The 21,765-nt window shown below is 33.5% G+C and overlaps 1 protein-coding gene across 1 annotated transcript in view; it reads left to right on the top strand.

Moving 5' to 3' along the window:
• Positions 1 to 21,765, top strand: part of LOC135208738 (disheveled-associated activator of morphogenesis 2-like) — a 174,941-nt gene that overhangs the window by 102,332 nt on the left and 50,844 nt on the right. The window contains 3 exon segments of the mRNA XM_064241229.1: positions 110 to 385; positions 1,447 to 1,644; positions 3,103 to 3,317. Of these exon segments, the coding sequence (XP_064097299.1) occupies positions 110 to 385; positions 1,447 to 1,644; positions 3,103 to 3,317 (689 nt within the window).

Here is a 21,765-nt window from a genome sequence, read left to right as displayed (position 1 = left end):
CAGAATCACTTGTTTGTAGCATCTACAGCATCTGTTAAAGTTGAAGTTAAGGACTGCCATGTTACGAAATTATTTGAGACAGAATAACCGAGCCCAATCTCCCTTCCAGAAAATCGAACGTCCAGAGGCGTACGTGGTCAAGCTGGAAGAATACTCTGAACTGACAGTTCCTTCTGACCAATACCAGCAACATTCATGGCTCAAGTACACGGAGGGCTTGAAGACTGCCCTGGCCACCCAAAGCAACACCTTCGTCAACGAGTTCATGGAGGCTGGAGGCCTGAAAGCCCTCCTGCTGTTCCTGACGCGGATGGACGACACCACCTTCCAGTCCAGTATACATACGCAGGTCATAGCCTGCGTTAAGGCGCTTATGAATAACTCTGTGAGTTTTTGGAAGGTTTTTGGAAGTTTTTTTTTCTTGTGTCAAGTTTGTGATTTGGCTTAGTTTATATATTGTATATGTTTCTTAAATATTTTATGTCTGGACTTCGATAATTGTTTCCATTTTTTTCTTTTGTTTCAGTTTTGTGTATTTAAATTAATCTCTCAATCACGCTGAAGTAAAGTTAAATATACCCTAAAATGGATTTTGATTAGGATTATTTATTGTTTAATAGATATTATAGCAACTTGAGTGTGACAATATTTTTATTTTGTTTCCCATTCTGAGTCATGCCAAGTACAGTAGATTAAAACCACAAAAAGTCTTCATAAGTTAAGCCTCTGAACATTAATGACGTCTTTAGACTAAATTCTTTCAGCAACATCAGTAAAAAAATCTGTAGGTTTTAAAAAGTAATTTCTGTAAAATCAGTAAAATATGTCAGCAGCACTTTTAGAATAAATTGTTGCCGTAACACCAGTAAAAAAAAGCATTATAATTTATAGAATCATTCCTTTCTGTAATATCAATAAAAATCAAGTCATTGTTAACGCCTGCATAATAAATAATTCCGTAACATAATTTAAAAACAAATGAATTCCATCTTAAAAACATTAATGACACATACATAGTATCTCTCAATGCCATTAACAAAAAAAACAAGAAACCAATGGCACATACAGATTAAATCATTTATGCAAAATCCAATGAAAAACCAACTTAATTTCATCTTACCCCTTTACTGAAAAACCAACTTGATTTCATCTTACCCCTTTACTGAAAAACCAACTTAACTTCATCTTACCTCTTTACTGAAAAATCAACTTAATTTCACGCTATCCCCTTTTCTGAAAAACCAACTTAATTATCTTACCCCCTTTACTGAAAAACCAACTTAGTTTCATCTTACCCACTGTACTGAAAAGCCAAATTATTTTCATCTTACTCCTTTACTGAAAAACCAACTTAGTTTCATCTTACCCCTTTACTGGAAAACCAACGTAATTTCATTTACTGAAAAACGAGCTCAATTTCATCTTACTTTTTTTACCCAAAAACAGAACGGCCGCAAGCACATTCTGGCCCACCCGACGTGCATGAACGTCATATCACAAAGCCTGAGTTCGGAGAACCTCAAGACCAAGACGATGGTCCTGGAAATCCTCGGAGGCGTGTGCCTGCTTCCAGGAGGTCACAAGAAAGTGCTGGAATCCATGCTCCACTTCCAGAAGTACGCCTGCGAGAGGACCAGGTTCCAGGTGAGGATATGGAATGGAGATTTTGTTCTAATATGTAAAATTTTATTTATGATTTTTTTGTAGCATTTGTATCGGGAAGTACAGGGCCCGTAAAGATTTGTTTTGTATTTAACTATAGTAGACTCCTAAATAGAATTATATGGAATAAAACTACAGGACCTGAAAAGAATTACATTACATTACTCTACGTGAAAGTACAGTTTTGCTCTGTATTTTACTGTAGTAATGGGATTGTATGGAATAAAACTAGTATTGTATAAATATAGTACATAAAATCACTGTTTTGTTACATATTTAAAAGGATATTATGGAATAAATCTACTGTCTTATTTTGTATTATGTCTTTGTAGGTCTGAAGTTGGGAGATTTTTGTAGTTTTATATTTTGTGAAGTATAGGACCTATAGTAGTATACAGAATTAAAGTACAAGAAATTATAGTTTTGTTTTGTCTTTTATTGTGGTAGACTCCCAAATATGATTATGTGGGAAAAATACAGTATTCTTTTGTATTGTCTTTGCAGTCTTGAAGTGGGGAGATTTTTGTTATCGTTGGAAAAATTAGATTATTATTGTTGCTATAGGTTTTGTTGCTATTTTACTGTTGGAAGCTCCTAACTAGGAATTCGTGGAATAAAACTATAGGACCTGAATAAGCTTGCTTGACATTACAATACATGAAAGTAAAGTTTTTTCTGTATGTAATCATAGAGTATTTCTAAATAGGATTACGTAGAATAAAACTGCAGTATTGTAGAATTACATTACATAAGAGTACAGTTTGTTTTGTATCTTTTTGTAGTAGACTCCTGAACAGGATTATATGGAATGATACTGCAGTACTGTCCTGTAGCATAGTTTATAAAGTTCCAGAGACATGTAAATAAAATGATGGTTCCAATACTGTCTGTGCAAATGAATACAACATCTGGTTCTGAGAGAAATGGGGGAGGAACTGCCATTGTCTAAATCTTGTCTTTGTAGTAAGAAAACAAATTAATTTACTTGTAGAGGGAATAAATTTTATGAATGGTTGTTGATTTCTGTAAAAAAATCAGAGATGTATCTAACTTGAAGGGTCACTGGGATTATCTGTAGGTTAAATTCATTTTTAACATTGAGTTAATGGTGTAGTGGTATATGACGATTCAACTACAGTTTTCCACATAAAAAGTTTTAGCTTCATACTACCACCAGTTTTAAATTCCGGCCCACGAGAGAGTTCATATCCATCACATCTTATTTCAAATTCACTTTAATATTAGATTTTCGTGTTAAGTTAATAATACCCAAGTCGATGAAGATTTAACTACGCGTCATCCCACAATTACACTTTTAACCTCATAATACCACGAATTTTAAATCCCTGCCCACGAGAGACTTCAAATCCATCACATCTGTACCAAACTTGACAAAAATCTTATCCTAAAGTCCTTCATTTTTTCCCCTCTCCTATCCAGACCCTCATAGTCGACCTAGACAGATCCTGGGGCAACTACGTGGACGAACTGGCCCTCAAGATTGCCCTTATGTCCTTCATCAACGCCATCATCCGATGGGGTCCTGGTGAGGACTCCTTAGAGTTCCGATTACACCTGAGGTACGAGTTCCTGATGTTGGGGGTCCAACCAGTGATAGAAAAGCTTCGGGGTCTGCAGAACGACATCCTCGATAAGTGAGTATTTTTTTTTCTAGTTTTTTTGGTATTGTAGAGTTTTATTTATTTGTTTATTTATTTTAGATCATGGCATCATTACACTGCTAAGGGTTTTCCTTATTGTGCGTCGTGTTGTTTTGCAGTTTTATTTAAGGTATCAAAGGGTATGAGTTTTTTTCGTCGTTTCCTGAAAGTAGGGTTTTTTTGAGATCATGGTATCATCATTACACTGCTTATGTATGTTTTTCCTTATTGTGTGTCGTGTTGTTTTACAGATTTATTTAAGGTATGTTTAAGGTGCTTTGATTTTTTTCTATTTCTTTTTCTTGGTAAAGTTATATTTTTTTTAGATCATGGGATATGTCCACTGCTTACGATTTTCCTGACTGTGTGTTGCGATGTTTTACAGATTTATTTAGGTGTATTAAAAGGGGCTTTGAGTTTTTTTCTCTCTGTTTTGGGTACAAATACGGAAGTGGCCGTTGCTTGTCTTCGATGATTTAGTGCACTTTATTTTTTTTGGTGATCATGAGATCTTGGCACTGCTTGGGTTTTTTCTTGAATTTCTGGGGCATTGTTTTGGAGATATAACCATTTAATGACAAATGTCACCTTGTGTCGGTGTAGATATTGGTACACAAGTTTTTCATTTGGTTCATTTTCTTTTTATTTAGTGTGGAAGTTGTGACATAATCTGTTGCCAATGACCTCAAGAATACAGACCGTTATTTCATTTAATACAGTAGAGGCTGTTTTCTACATCTTTAGGCTATACATGTCTGCTGTATGTCTACTGACAGGTGTTACTGAAAACTGTGTCTTTGTATGGCTGCTCAGATATTTTCTGATTGCTGTCGGTGTTATTCTGTACAGTGTCCAATTTTTAAAGAATTACAGGCTTGAGTGAACAGACAAAGTTCAGTCTATGAAGGTAACGCAAAATCTAAGCAATGAGGTCCATATTGGAAGTTATTGGGCAGTTGGTCGATGGGGTACTGTACTTAAAGTTTTCCATTTTCCCTTACTCGCAGAGTAAGCCTAAATTTTTAAATTTTTTTGCTTACTCGTGGAGGAAGCCTACAAACTACTTTTTTGTTGTTGTTGTTCTTACTGGTGAGGTAGGAAAGGTCTATGGAGAAACCTAGAAAGGCGTTTTGCGTTTAGTTAAAGTACAGGGATTTTAGGATATGATATTTATGATATATTTATTAGAAAGAAAATGGAAAAAAATAAATAATGAGCATGTTAAACAGTACAGAAAATGATTTCAAACGAAATATAGCGTATTTATTTTAATCTTTCTCGTTGGTGAACAGGCTCTATATGTTCGTTGATTTTAGCACATTTTGATTTATGTTAAGTTAGAAATATAATGTTTACAACTTACGCGTGAGGGGAAAATCTTACACGTGTCCAGAGTAAGCTGGAGGTCGGATCGCGCCTTGTTCTGTTATAGCTTGAGAAGTGGTTATTCTTGCGGTATTTGTGTTTGTTGTTGATGTAATTGTTGTTCTTGCGACTTGGCCAGATGCGTATTCATGGTCAAAATCTGAAATCTGTTTGTAAGTGCCAGACATCACAATTCTCTCTCTCTCTCTCTCTCTCTCTCTCTCTCTCTCTCTCTCTCTCTCACCTCATCCTAATTGCTAGTACTACAACTCTCTCTCTCTAAACAGCAACAGTATGAAAGAGTTTGAAAGACATCTAGACATAATAATTAGGACACTAAATGAATAGCAAAACCAGCTCCTAGAGATAAGTGAGCGCATAATGTCTCCTCGGATGGACTAATAAACTTTGAGACATCCTAACCCTTGTTAGTCCTTGTAACTCTCTCTCTCTCTCTCTCTCTCTCTCTCTCTCTCTCTCTCTCTCTCTCTCTCATTAGAATCCAGCTGAAATTGGAAATGTTAATTTCCCTGGACACTGAGGGACTCACCTGAGAGGTAATTACTTCCGGTGTAGGGCAGGTAATCAATGTTTAACTCCCTTGATTCCATGTTTTGGATGTCAAAAGGAAATTGAAGTTAGGTTTTTATTCAAATTCTAAATATTACTTTTTCCGTAACTTCAGGTTTTTATTCAAATTCTAAACATTACTTTTTCCGTAACTTCTAAGCATTTTTTCCTTTAACTTCTAAACATTCCCCCCCACCCCCATAACTTATAGACATTTTCCCCGTAACTTCTAAACATTTTCTCACCGTAACTTCTGAACGTTTTCCCGTCGTAACTTCTAAACATTATTTCCCGTTTGATTTTGTTGTTATGTATTATTCGGTATCTTTTGTTTCAGTTCTCGTTATTTATTGCGTTTGTGATAGAAGCGATTTACATATATATTATATTTATATATATATATATATATATTGATGATATTTTTATTTATTTCGATTTTTTTATTTGCCCAATACTGTAAATATTTTCTGGAAAGTTTTGCTTTACGTTTAGAAGTAATTATATATATATATATATAATATATATATATATATATATATATATGATATATATATATATATATATATGTATATATACATGTGTATATGTATATGATTGTGATAACGTATTTTTATTTATTTACCTATTTATTTATTCATTCATCTGATGAATCATCATCAGAAAAAGTGAAGTTTGCATAAAATAAACATATATACGAAGGACAACTCATCCATTCAGAACACTTTCTCTCTCTCTCTCTCTCTCTCTCTCTCTCTCTCTCTCTCTCTCTCTCTTCTCTCTCATAGTCTCGAATTCACTTTCTACAGAACTATAACACTATGGTTATTGCACGTGAGTAATTAAGCCTCCTGCAAAGAATTGCAGGTTGTAAAAAGTCTTTATTGCTCTCTCTCTCTCTTCTCTCTCTCTCTCTCTCTCTCTCTCTTCTCTCTCTCAGATGCGCACACAGTGAAATTTCGTATTCTGTGTCAGTTTACGATGCGATACAGAGAGAGAGACGTCCTGGTACTTGTTTTTTTTATCATACATATAGATAATCTATTCGGTGAACATTATTTATTCAAGTGTAATAATAATAATATAATAAAAGTAATGGCTATCTCAGCACCGTTACGCTTGTAGAGAGTATTCTCTATTTTCCGATTAGCGGTCTTTTCTATGCTACTTAAACAGAAAAGGCCGCTATTCGGAAAACAGAGGAATCTCTGCAAGCGTAACGCTGCTGAGATAGCCATTACTCTAGATAAAGTATGCTTGAGAGAGGGTCTGCCTCCCAAATACATTGATAATAATAATAATAATAATAATAATAATAATAATAATAATAAAATAATAATAATATAATAATAAAAACTATAAATTGGTTTTCAGTGATAGTTTGGACTCAGTGGTATTTTACTAGAAATATTTCATCTATCTATATATCTATCTATCTATCTTCCACACACACACACACACACACTTTTTTGTCCAGGCTTACCTCAGTCTTACGTACATGAATAACCAATAGTTTTTTTTTTTTTTTTTAGTTTATCTCGACATTATATTGCAGCCAGTCGTAAATCCATTGCAATTTTTGCAGCTAATCATAAACGTAAACAATATGCAATGGCGGTTCCGTATGGGTCTAATGGTTTAATGGTCCATAATATAACATTTTGGTGACCTTTCGATCGGCCTAGTATGGACACGGCTTACTGAGGTTTATCCTTTCAACAAATCATTTAAATTTTCTCAAAGAAATCTTTGTTTATGGCAGCCATTCGGTGACATTTATATGTGTCTCCAGCTACTTTAGAGAAGAAGAGAATATTTATGGTCCATTTAGAGCTCTATAATTCACCTCTAGGTTTAACGGTTGCAGGTAGAGGAAGAAGCAGCAGAAGAAATATGGGTGGTATTTTATCGGTCTGTTGAAGGATTTGTTCAGAGTTGTGGCGAATTTTTGCGATATATTGGCGTTAGGCTCATTTGACGTTTGTTGCTCGTGTATGTTTTTAAGTTTTGACGTTTATTGCTCGTGTATGTTTTTAAGTTTTGACGTTTATTGCTCGTATGTATTTTGTAATATATATATATAATATATATGTATATATATATATATATATATTATATATATATATATATATATTTATATATATTTATTTATTTTTATTTATTTATTTATTTATTTATTTATTTATTTATTTAGTATGTATTCAAGTTTGTATTAGTCCTAAATCTCGTTTAGGCCTGTGACTTGTATTTTTAACGTAACTTAAACACAGACAAGTTTAGAATCTAGGATAACTTTTAATTTTAATATGTAGGCTTATATATGTGTGTATGCGTGTGTGTGTTTGTGTATGCGTGAGAGAGAGAGAGAGAGAGAGAGAGAGAGAGAGAGAGAGAGAGAGAGAGAGCCTATAGATTATTATAGGTACCCAATGATAATATATAAATCCCATTTTCTCTCATACGTGAGCGAAACAAAGATGGAGGACTCATGTATTTCAACCAAACCCTCTCTTTAACCACCTAAACTTTTTACAATTATAAAAATATCTATTTACCACGTATCGAGCATGATTCAATTTCCCATGATATTTAAGCAAAACATCCGCACTATATATCGACAGATATATATCAAAATATGTCTTTACCTTTACCAATGTCTAAGGAAAGCTTTTTCCCCCAGACCTTGGTCCTTTACACAGCTGGGCGTAGGTTACTCGAGGCCAAGAAGGTTATTTTCTCTCGACCATTAATCGCATAAACAGGTGTAATTGTTCTAATCACACCTGTTTTTGGGATTATCAGTTTTAAAGAGAACATAAGTTATAGAGAATCGTTTAACATCGGAGGAACACAGGACGAATGGCTTAAGTAAAATTTAAATCTTTGCCATTATAGTTTACTGGTTTACTGGTTTTAAAGGTAAATTTATGATACTTTTCACCTGCTTGAAGTGAATTTTAGTAATTTTCATTTATTACTAACAAATAAGGCAAGTAATGAAAATTAAAGCGTGGAAAATTAGAAGGGCACCTAATGCTGAAAAGTGAAAGTCAAATTGAAAATTAACATATAAAGTACAGACATCGAAAATTGTAGACTTTCTGTTTAAATAGGTAATTGTATTTCATTATTATTATCTTTATTATCTGTCACATTTATATGTAGTATATATATGTGTTTGTGTGTGTATGTATATATATATATATATATTAATATATATATAATATATATATATATATATATAAGACACGCAAGAATGTGTGATGTATGTACAATAAAAAAGCATTGATTTCCGTTCCCGTGAGAATAGCCACTGTGTTCCAGCTTATAGCGAAGGTTTACAATTGTCTCGTGACGTCACGCTCCATACGAGGTCAAGCAGTTATAATTGAAAACTATAAAAAAAAAATTAACGTTTTTAAATGCGTGACCTGGAGGTCAGGTTGATAATTGCCAAGAGAAATGTAATTACTCGAGTTTTAAAACTGCTTTTAATCTTTTGTCTGCTTATTAGCCGAAATAGTCCTTGTTTCTCTTGTGAGTTAACATACTTTATATACATCCTCTGAAGATGTGTATACAATAAATACACGAAAGGTTTCTTTCAATTCAACCTAATTCTTGTATTTGTAGTGAATTTGAATACAACGTTAGAGTAATGATACCATTATATATATATATATATATGATATATATATCTTATATATATAATATATATATATATTAATATATATAATAATATACTATATATATATATATATTATTTTATATTAATTATGTATGTAATATACATACAAACATACATACATACCATACATACATAACATATATAGATATATATATATATATATATATATATATATATATGTGTGTGTGTGTGTGTATGTGTGTGTGTGTGTATAATGACTCCATTTAAAAAAAATAAAAAATATACATACAAATAATAAAACTTAATAAAATATGAAACACTCTAGTATCTTGATATTCTATATATTAATGTGTACACACACACACACACACACACACACACATACACACACACATATATATATATATATATATATCTATATATATATATATATATATGCGTGTATATAAACTAAATAAAAAATTAAACACTCAAATAACTCAATATATATATATATATATATATATATATATATATATATATATCTATATATATATATATATATATACACGTATATAATATTTGGAAGATAAGGTCTCTGCTTCCATCAAGCTAAAAGCCATCACGTCGATTGCCCGTCTTTGTTCTCAAAATTGCAAAGCATTGAGGGGGGGATGAATCACATCCCTTTTACAATTGGGCGACCCCAATTACGATCCTCAAAGGGGGAGTGGGGAACAAAATGATTAATGCTCTCTCTCTCTCTCTCTCTCTCTCTCTCTCTTCTCTCTCTCCTTCTAAAACAAAATTATGAATCGTTTCAAAAATTGGAGGTAAAAAGGAAACAAATATAATGAATGCGCTCTCTCTCTCTATCTCTCTCTCTCTCTCCTCTCCTAACCAAAATTATGACGTTAAAATGGAGGAAACAATATAATGAATGCGTCTCTCATCTCCCTCCTCTCTCTCAACCGCTCAAACTCTCTATCTCCTCTAACAAAATTATGATCGTCAAAATGGAGGAACAATATAATGAATGCGCTCTCTCTCTCTCTCTCTCTCTCTCTCTCTCTCTCTCTCTCTCTCTCTCTCTCTCTCTAACAAAATTATGATCGTCAAAAATGGAGGGAAACAATCTGGGAATGCGCTCTCTCTCTCTCTCTCTTCTCACTTCGGCTCTCTCTCTTCTCTGTCTCTCTAACAAAATTATGGATCTCAAAAAGGGAGGAACAATATAATGAATGCCGCTCCTCTCTCTCTCTCTCCACTCTCTCTCTCTCTCTCTCTCTTCTCTTCTCTTTGTGCTAGTGGTGCTGGGAGAAGGGAGAAGACCGACTGTATAAAAGACCCCCTTTATTGATCCCACCTATTTCCGCATTCTCTCTCTCTCTCTCTCTCTCTCTGCATTCTTACACAGGAAGGGGTTTCACCTAATTACCTTATGCGGCTTTTTCAACATGAATTCATTTTGACATAGACCTTACAAAATACTTAATAATGATAATAATAATAATAATAATAATCATTACTTTATACAGGAGAATAACGATAAGAATAATGATAATCATACCAATTATTATTATTATTATTATAACATATCAATATAACATTAGCTACCAAACAAATGGAGTAACCTCGATTCCCATCACAAAGACACTGCGACAAAGAACAATTCAAATGGAAAACAAACATAATTAACACGAGAATAGCGTGTTACTCTAACGCCCAGATACCACCAACTAAAACAACAACAATAATACAACAACTACAACCACTGAGGCTGTTTAATGAGATATATATATATAGATATATATATATACTATATATATATAGTGTATATACATATATTATATATATATATATATATATATATATATATAGTATATATTATGGAGATGCAATCCACAATGATGTAAAATCCTTCTGTAGTTAAAATAAATATTTTTCTTGTACAGGAACTTATAGCTTTCGACCATCAGCTGTGGTCTTGTTCACTAGAATGATATATATATATATATATATATATATATATAATATATATATATATATTATATATATATATATATATATATATATATATATATGTATATATATAATATATATATATATATATTATATATATATATACATAACTACCAAAACTGACCTTTTCAAAGTTATGCCTACCAGGAGACAAATGACGTCACCAGGGTACTGTCTAGTATTCTTATAACTGCAGTCTTAATACGTGAATGTAGATGTGTATTTTGTGTTACGTATACTTGTCTTAATATTGATCAAACTATTAGAAGCAAGTAATACTTTGAAATGAATATTGTTCGCGTTAAGACAGTCACATGCAACGCAAGCATTATCGAAACTGCAACAAACCTGAATTACTAAGCCCCAAATTCGCTCAGCCTGATAAATGCGATTTACAAACCGTAATGAACAGGAGATTAAACTCTCAATCCTTCTCATTACTTTCTCCTAAGTATATTTTTTTTCCGCGAAAACAAAAGAAACAGTTCAGGTAATGCGCCTTCATATTTTTCCAGGAGTTTGCTGGAATAAATTACATAGCCCGAGTTACATTCTCAAGTCACGGTATCCTGCAGTATCGTAGGATATGTAGGATATGCACTTTTGTGGTCCTGTATTGACACAGGATTGTTTCAGTGAATTGTAGAGATTTAAAGAAAAATGGCCCAATATTGCTAGCAGTTTGCGGTTTTTTTTTTTGCGTATTAAATCATTTTAAATTTGGTAAAACTTACTTTTTATTTCGGTTTTTCCATATTAAATCATTTTGATATTGGTAGAAATGTTATTTTTTGTTGTAAATAACCCTAGATGGTTTTTTTTTTACCCACCCAACAGGTTTGAATGGTAAACTTTACTTTCCCAAAAGGTTTGAATGGTAAACTTACTTATTTATACCACACCTATTGTGAAAAGTCAAAGAATTATATAAGTATTTAGAAATGTTATGAAGAATAGTTTGATTCTTTCAGAAATAATGATTATACAACAGTTTTAAATAAGTAGCCTTCAGTGACCTTTGATTTTGTCTCCATTTGCAAATGCAGGCGATTCAAAAACATTTTTAGTTTTTCCCTACGACATTATATCGTAACCGACTTATTTGAGTGATCATTGACTTTGCGACGCAACAGATGAATGAATATGAATAAATTCGATGAAAAATCAGTAATAAGATCCTCCATGTAATATGTAATTTACTGAGATTTTAGCGCAGGGGTCTTAGAAGCCGGAATTGGTGACCTTCAACTCTGCGACATCATTTCTAAAGGCGGCCGAATAATTGAGCTCCCAGCTGAAATGATAGACCATGCGTCTGTGTTCCCAGAAAGTGACATGACGCTCCTACGTTTTAGTGCAAGACACTTTGATTATATACACTGTAATGCTCACAGTTGCGTGCTCGGGTGTGAAATAGCTAGCTCCTGGATCCTGGCTCCTCCTCGGGGTTCTCATAGTGGCTCCAAGTGGCTCCAGGTTGCTCCGTCTGGCTCTTCTGGCATTCTCCGTGATCTGCTAATGTTTGCGCGTTGCGTGTCGGTGGAATTTTATGATTTCTGCTTAAGACCGAGCATTATTTTTTATTCACTTCTCTTGGCCAAGGTCAACAGACCTGTCCTCTGGAGTCACGGCGGTAAATATTCGTGCATTATGGCCTCGTGGGTTGTAGTTTATTTATTTATTTATTTATTTATTTATTTATTTATTTATTTATTTATTTATTTGTGGATTTAGCTTCATGTCCTCAGGGATTCAAAGTTATTTGTTTATTTTTCTACTTATTGCAGGGTATTCGTACTTTAAAAAAAAAGGAAAATATGGTTTAGTGTGTGAAAGGTTTTGAGGGAAGTTAGCTAGCTATCATTTATCAGAATAATTAGGCGCGCATTTTTTTCACGCGGGAAATCTTGAACGGATGCTGTTGAATTAGAAAGACGTGAATAATGCGCACGAATATTTAAAACCCATTTAATCATCTTTTAGTGATGTATTTAAATTTATGTTATTTAGTTATGCAATCAGTGGCCTTTGCAATTGATTATCTCAAATTGAAATGGAATGGCGTCACTTTGCGATGTTGAATCTTTATCTCTCATGCCTGAAATTAATGAGAAGCAATACTTATTCTCTGGAATGGGAGATTGGTCTTCAGTTAGTAAGAATATTCTCAGAATCACAGCGCGTATGAGATTTTTGGAATCCAGTGAGAAAATAAGTTCTCGTGAAATACTTAAGTTTGTTTTCTTATTGGAAAGTGTGATTTCACTTATTTAAAGGTTTTGTATAATGTTTCATTATTTATCAAGGGATATTTTTTTATCACTGGTACGTATAAACAGGAGTTTTTGAAATGATTTTATCATTGTTGCTTTTGTATAAGGTAAACAATATTTGTCATTTTGACTTTATGACATCAGAGATACTCTCTTTAACATGCAAGCAATGTATATATATAAATATATATATATATATATATATATATATATATATATGTTACGCAAAATGTGGATAATTGCCAAACTGTGTACATTTTGCAATTAATTTTTGCCTATGTGTACAATTTGCGGCGCTCGGTGCCTGCAAATTGTACACAATAGGCAAAATTAATTGCAAAATATACACATTTGGCAATTATCCACATTTTGCGTAACATATATATATATATATATATATATAAATATATATATAAATATATATAGAGAGAGAGAGAGAGAGGAGAGAGAGAGAGAGAGAGAGAGAGAGAGATTAGGACTTGAGACGTTTACATGACCTTCTAGAATACAATTAAAGTTTATATAGATAAATTATTTAACCAATTGATTCTAGATGAGGCACGGAATAAAAATGACCATAAATGCTGTTTTCATTGTTTATATAAAGAACGTGGTTTTCTTAATGAATCATCAAATTCCTTTTATATTTAGAACCAAGACAAGTTTTCTAGGCAACTTTTTTTGGATTACATTCATCAAACGAGGCAGCATTTCTCTCTCTCTCTCTCTCTCTCTCTCTCTCTCTCTCTCTCTCTCTCTCTCTCTCTCTCTCATAACATTCTGAAAACGTACCAGAAATCAAACGAGTCTCTCTCTCTCTCTCTCTCTCTCTCTCTCTCTCTCTCTCTATTACATAACATTCTGTAAACACATCACCAAGAAAAAAAAATCCCCGAAGTTATCGTTCACGCAAAAGCACGAGATCTTTCAAAAATATATACGATAGTTTAAGTTAGAACTCCAATAAAGGTCATTTTAATGAAGCGGACTATAGGAGGTTCGCCCTAGCGGATCATCGACACGAACCCAGAGGGCAGGTCAGCTCGTAGAATGATCGATGAAGTTAGTCTTGTCTTTTGCCGTAAAATAAGGGAAGGATTTTTTTTTTTGGAGGGGGGGGGGGTGGGGAGGGGGGGGGGGGGGTTTATTTCCACAGAATGGCGGTAGGGGTGTCTTAGGTCCCATTGTGAACCGTTGCCGCGTATGGACGAGACTGCTTACTATGGTTTGTTGGAAGTTGCACTAATACTTGGTCAACGATAAAGTACAAAAGGGGATTGTATCAGCGTTGAGACTCTCTCTCTCTCTCTCTCTCTCTCTCTCCCTCCCTCCCTCCCTCCCTCCCTCCCTCTCTCTCTCTATCTCTCTCTCTCTCTCTCTCCCTCTCTCTCTCTATCTTCTCTATATATATATATATATATATATATATATATATATACATAGTATATGTATCACATACATACATATACTTTTGTGGCAAGGTTTAGATATACGCATTGAGTTGTGATAACCGTTTTAATTTGTAATATATTTGGACAACAAGTTTGTTTTTTGGAATGAATATTCCATCTTTTAATTTCGAAAAATAAAAACTTGTCGAAATTTAACTAGATTTATTATTTTTTTAATATTAATGGATGATAAATTCAGGACTATTTCCCCTTTGAGCAGACTTTTTTTTTATTTGAATTCATTTGAATTCACCTGAATTCCGACTCAAGTTCGCTTCCGTAGTTGGATGAAATATGAGTTAATATTAATAAAATTGAAATGATAGACATTTTTTTCGTACAGACCAACTCATAGTGATATAATTATCCAAACAAGTTCAGAAGAGAATGATCACATCCTGTTGGGTCAAGCTGGGTCAGACATCAAAGCAACTCGAAAACAAATCATTTTGAAAGAACGACGTAAATTATACCTTGTTTTGGCATTAGAACGAATAATAAATTTAAAGATTAATTATATAAGATTAACTCATATAAGGCGTAGTTTTTTTTATTATGGAGTTTTACAGTAAAATAATGGTTATATTTTGCTTGAAGTTAGGGTCATCTTCGGCACGGAAAGCAATTAAAATGCGCTCTCTCTCTCTCTCTCTCTCTCTCTCTCTCTCTCTCTCTCTCTCTCTCAGTCAAGATTACATACCAAAGTCTCATTCCGAGTCAAGAGTGTTTGCACATTTTTGTTTGTTTGTGTGTGTGTCTTATAAAGTCTCTCTCTCTCTCTCTCTCTTCTCTCTCTCTCTCTCTCTCTCTCTCTTGCTTGGTGAGACGTACCCGCGTGAAGTCACAATAATCAACAGATATAAACCCAAGTTTAAAACATACGACTAGAATTTGAGAAATATCTAGAAGTGTTTCGTGAACTATCGGTGATAAGATTAGTGTGAAAATAGTAGGATAAAGCGTCTTCTAAGTTAGTTTTATCAAGTGTAATACTATAAATCAGAAACAAGATGGCAGTTAAGTTCCAACTGCGGGAAAAAGGTGGCGTAATTTGGCGTGTTTAGCAGATTCGCAATACGATGAGGTAGCAGGAAGGGAACTGGCATTTCTCATCATGAAATCAGCAACAGTCCTAACCAAAAGATATCAAAAGCATTCATAGATATATTAGAAGGATATAATCCTTCAAACTGGAACAAATCTAATGAAAACATCTTGAAAATAATTGAAGAAGTTCCAAATAAAATCCAAGTGGTCAAGAGGACTCATAAAGAAAATATACATAAACCAACATATTCCGACAAAGAAAATGAATAAGGTGAATCTTGTGAATATACTAATTGATGCATTAGGGAAAAAGAATGCCAAAAGCATGCAAACTGTGTAAGGTTTGGTATAGCATAGTCAATCCACAAAACCTAATCAGAAAATGTGCTGCATGCAACATTCCGACCCATCCACAGTGTGCTGAGGTAATACAAGATTTGAGAAAAGATACAAGAATTTTTGTTCAACATGTCTATCATGATAGACAATGTTATTAAATCAAGATTGAATGTACAAATAGTTGAGGATGAAGAAGAAGAGGAAGAGGAAGAAGAAGAAGAAAAAGAAGAAGAGGAAAACGGAAGAGAAGAAAACAAAAAATGAAATGACAGAAAAAAAAAAAATAAGGAAAACAAAGAACAAGTAAAAGTAAAAGTAGGATGCAGAGATACTCATTGATACTACATATGAGGCAATAAAGCAGCATACCTACGAAGAAATAAATTACGATATGACAACAGAAAAGCAAATCCCGAAGGAGGCTCTACCCAGATCTATACAATGACGGGAAAGAGGAAAAAATAGGACCAAGAAAGACAAAAAAATCTGCAACCTTTTGAAAAGAGGGAATTGCAGATTTGGAGAAAGATGTTACTACAAACATCCTAAGATATGTCAAAACTATGAAATATATGGTAAATGTGCATACTTAGATGGATATGGGGATGATTGCAGAGATCTGCATCCAAAAATATGTAAAAACCATAAAAGAAGGAAAAGGATGTAAGTTCGACAAAAAATGCAAATATATGCACCCTGTAGCCATGAATCATAATCAAATAAATAACCAACCAAGTAATAAAATCCAAAATAAGAAAGAAACAAATAAAGAGAGAAATCAAGAATATCAGGTAAAAGAGAAAAGCAAACCACCAATGAGATATGCAGAGATGTCAGCAAAGAATTTCAAAGCATCAGCTCCGAAATTCTACTCAAGAGATAATAACTGTATTTATTATGCAAGAGGATATTGCAGAAAGAAACTGGACGAAAATTGCAGATTCAGACACAAAATGAATAATTATGATGAAGGAAGATCAAATATTATGGAAAAGTTGGATTTTTTAATGTCAGAATTCTGGAAATGAAAAAAAGAACAACATACCAGAACAGGAAAGAGACATGGGAAAATCCTTATTACTATCAGTATTAAATGAAGGAGAAAACACGCAAACCATCATAGTGATGAATGCGCAGGGTTTAGTTACGAGTAACTCAAAAAAGAAAAATAGAGTACTTAGAAGAACTAACCCAAAATGAAAAGAAAATAGATATAATGAATATAAGTGAAACTGGTATTCCCAAGAGACTGGGAATGATGATCAAATAAAAGGGTTCCAAACTTATAGATCAGATAGAAAAAATAGGAATCAAGGGGGAACCGCAATATATGGGAAAGACAAAAAACAAGGAAAAATATATGAGAAATATAGTAACTCAGAATGTGAACTAATAGCGGTAGAATTTGAATCTGAAAAATTGATGAACATAGTAATATATAGACCTCCTAATACTAAAGAGTTTGACTTAATAATTGAAAAATTGGATGATATATGTAGAAATCACAAGGACTGGACTATTCTCCTATCTGGTGACTTCAACTTTCCTTTCGTAGAATGGAAAGAAAGGAACGAATAGGAGATTGTGGTTGTACTTATACATATAAAAAAGAGAGTAATAGTAGTGCAGAAGATAAGAGGCAATTTGAAAAGCTATTAGATATGCTACTAGAATACAACATTCAACAAATAAATCACCTGCCAACAAGAAAGGAAAATACTTTAGACCTAGTATTTGTGAACGAGATGAATTATGTTAAAGAAATAATAGTTTATAATGCGAGTATTTCAGACCATAATGTCATAGAATTACAACAGTTCATTCCAAGCAAGTGAAATAGAGATAAGCAAGAAATGAAAAAGTGGGAAGGATATGGAAAATACAACTTCTACAGTAAAAATATAAAATGGTCAGAAATTAATGAAGAATTAAACAAAGATTGGGATACATTTTCGTAAGTGATGACATAAGGGTAAATACGGAGATATTATATAAAATATTGGAGATAATAGTGGAAAAATATATACCGAAGAAGAAAAGTAAACATCATTCATGCATACCAAGAGACAGAAGAATCTTGTTCCAGAAAATCAGAAAGTGGAAAAAAAGGTCTTGCAAAAGAAAAAAATGCATGGAAAGTTATAGAACTAAAAAGTAAGATAGAAAATGCAGAACAAAAGATTATACAATCAAAAGAAAATGAAAAAACGGGACTTGGAAGAAAAAACCCTATTAAATATCAAGCAAAACCCCAAAACCCCAAACTATTATACTCATATGCGAAGAAGATGAATAAAAGAAGAATAGAAATAGGCCCTCTGAGAATTGAAGGGAGATTAACGAATGAAAAAAAGGAAATTTGCAACATACTGGCAGAACGATATAAGAGAGAATTCACCCCTAGAATAGATAATGAAGATAATGATATAGAAGAATAAGGGATGAAAATAGTGAATATTTAGCTGACATAGATATTAATGAAGCTGATATTGTGCAGGCTATTAATGAAATTAAAAATGGAGCTGCTGCAGGGCCTGATGGAATTCCTGCTATTTTGTTAAAGAAAGTAGTTCATTCTATCGCAAAGCCACTTGCAATATTATTAAGACAAAGTGTAGATACAGGCAAGATATATGATGAGCACAAATTAGCGTATATTACCCTACTTTCAAAAGTGGATCAAGACTAGAGGCAAGTAATTATAGGCCTGTGAGTCTAACATCACATATAATGAAAGTGTATGAAAGGGTAATGAAGAAAAATATTATGAAACATTTAATAAAAAATAATTTGTTTAATAAAGGACAACATGGTTTCGTACCCGGAAAAAAGTACACAAACCCAACTGTTAGTCCACCGTGAAAACATATTTCAAAACTTCAAAAATGTGAAAAGCGGGAAATGAAAACAGATGTGGTTTATTTAGACTTTGCAAAAGCTTTTGATAAAGTAGACCATAATATATTAGCGAAGAAAATTAGAAAACACAATATCGTGGATATAAAGTAGGAAGATGGTTAAAAAGAATTTTTACACAACAGAAAACAGATAGTTATTGCAAACGACGAGGAAATCGGATGAAGCCAAGGTAATATCCGGTGTGCCGCAAGGTACGGTGTAGCTGCAATACTGTTTGTTATTATGATTGAAGACATAGACAATAATGTTAAGGATTCGGTAGTGAGTAGTTTCGCAGATGACACAAGAATAAGTAGAGAAATTACTTGTGATGAAGATAGGAACGCTCTACAAAGAGACCTTAACAAAGTATATGATTGGGCAGAGGTAAATAGGATGGTATTTAACTCTGATAAATTTGAATCAATAAATTTATGGAGACAGAGAAAGAAAGCTATATGCATATAAGGGGAATAATAATGAGGACCATTCACAAATAAGGAAGCAGTTAAAGACCTTGGTGTGATGATGAATAGGAACATGTTATGCAATGATCAAATAGCAACTCTGTTGGCAAAATGTAAAGCACAAAAATGGGAATGTTGTTACGGCACTTCAAAACAAGAAAAGCTGAACACATGATTATGCTTTATAAAACATATGTTCGTAGTCCACTTGAATATTGCAATATGATATGGTACCCACACTATCAAAAGGATATTGCACAAATAGAGAGTGTACAAAGGTCCTTTACAGCTAGAATAGAAGAAGTTAAGGACCTAGACTACTGGGAAAGACTACAATTCTTAAATACTATAGTCTGGAAAGGAGAAAGAGAACGCTACATGATAATTCAGGCATGGAAACAGATAGAAGGAATAGCAGAAAATATCATGGAACTAAAAATATCAGAAAGAGCAAGCAGAGGTAGATTAATAGTGCCCAAAAAATATACCAGGAAAAATAAGGAAAGCACACAGGACATTAATCCACTACGCACCAGCATCGATAATGCAGCGTTCTATTCAATGCGTTGCCAGCTCATCTGAGGAATATATCAGGAGTGAGCGTAGATGTGTTTAAGAATAAGCTCGACAAATATCTAAACTGCATCCCAGACCATCCAAGATTGGGAAGATGCAAAATATACCGGAAGATGTACTAGCAACTCTCTGGTAGACATTAGAGGTGCCTCACACTGAGGGACCTGGGGCAACCCGAACAAGATGTAAAGGTCTGTAAGGTAAGGTAAGGTCTCTCTCTCTCTCTCTCTCTCAAGATTACATACCACATTCCCATGCAAAGTCAAGAGTGTTTGCACATTTGTGTTTGTTTGTGTGTGTAATAAAGCTCTCTCTCTCTCTCTCTCTCTCTCTCTCTCTCTCTCTCTCTCTCTCTCTCTCTCTCTCCCCGTGTAATTTTCGCCAGAGCAAATTCAGTTCTAATGGGTAATGAGTCGCATGAGGCTTTTGTTTAGGCGGCCGGTTGATCTAACGTGACGCCGGATTTTATGTCAGTTTTGCATGACTCTCTCTCTCTCTCTCTCTCTACAGTAAAAATATAAAATGGTCAGAAATTAATGAAGAATTTAACAAAGATTGGGATAACATTTCGTAAGTGATGAATAAGGGTAAATACGGAGATATTATATAAAATATTGGAGAAAATAGTGGATAAATATACGAAGAAGAAAAGTAAACATCATTCATGCATACCAAGAGACAGAAGGATCTTGTTCCAGAAAATCAGAAAGTGGGAAAAAAAGTCTTGCAAAAGAAAAAAATGCATGGAAAGATATTGAACTAAAAAGTAAGATAGAAAATGCAGAACAAAAGATTATACAATCAAAAGAAAATGAAAAACGGGACTTGGAAGAAAAAACCCTATTAAATATCAAGCAAAACCCCAAAAAAATCTATTATACTCATATGCGAAGAAGATGAATAAAAGAAGAATAGAAATAGGCCCTCTGAGAATTGAAGGGAGATTAACGAATGAAAAAAGGAAATTTTGCAACATACTGGCAGAACGATATAGAGAATTCACCCCTAGAATAGATAATGAAGATAATGATATAGAAGTAAGGGACGAAAATAGTGAATATTTAGCTGACATAGAAATTAATGAAGCTGATATTGTGCAGGCAATTAATGAAATTAAAAATGGAGCTGCTGCAGGGCCGGATGGAGTCCCTGCTATTTTGTTAAAGAAAGTAGTTCATTCTATCGCAAAGCCACTTGCAATATTATTAAGACAAAGTGTAGATACAGGCAAGATTTATGATGAGCACAAATTAGCATATATCACCCCTACTTTCAAAAGTGGATCAAGACTAGAGGCAAGTAATTATAGGCCTGTGAGTCTAACATCACATATTATGAAAGTGTATGAAAGGGTAATGAAGAAAAATATTATGAAACATTAATAAAAAATAATTTGTTTAATATAGGAACAACACGGTTTCGTACCCGGAAAAAGTACACAAACCCAACTGTTAGTCCACCGTGAGAACATATTCAAAAATATGAAAAGCGGAAATGGAAACAGATGTGGTTTATCTAGACTTTGCAAAAGCTTTTGACAAAGTAGACCATAATATATTAGCAAAGAAAATTAGAAAACACAATATCGTAGATAAAGTAGGAAGATGGTTAAAGAATTTTACACAACAGAAAAACAGATAGTTGCAAACGATGAGAAATCGGATGAAACCAAGGTAATATCCGGTGTGCCACAAGGTACGGGCTTGCTAGGCTGCAATATTGTTTGTATTATGATTGAAGACATAGACAGTAATGTTAAGGATTCGGTAGTGAGTAGTTTCGCTGATGACACAAGAATAAGTAGAGAAA

Source organism: Macrobrachium nipponense, chromosome 35, assembly GCF_015104395.2.
Source record: "Macrobrachium nipponense isolate FS-2020 chromosome 35, ASM1510439v2, whole genome shotgun sequence".
Lineage (NCBI taxonomy): Eukaryota > Metazoa > Arthropoda > Malacostraca > Decapoda > Palaemonidae > Macrobrachium > Macrobrachium nipponense.
The sequence above is the reverse complement of the archived record's forward strand: the minus strand, read 5'-3'. Positions and strand labels throughout refer to the sequence as shown.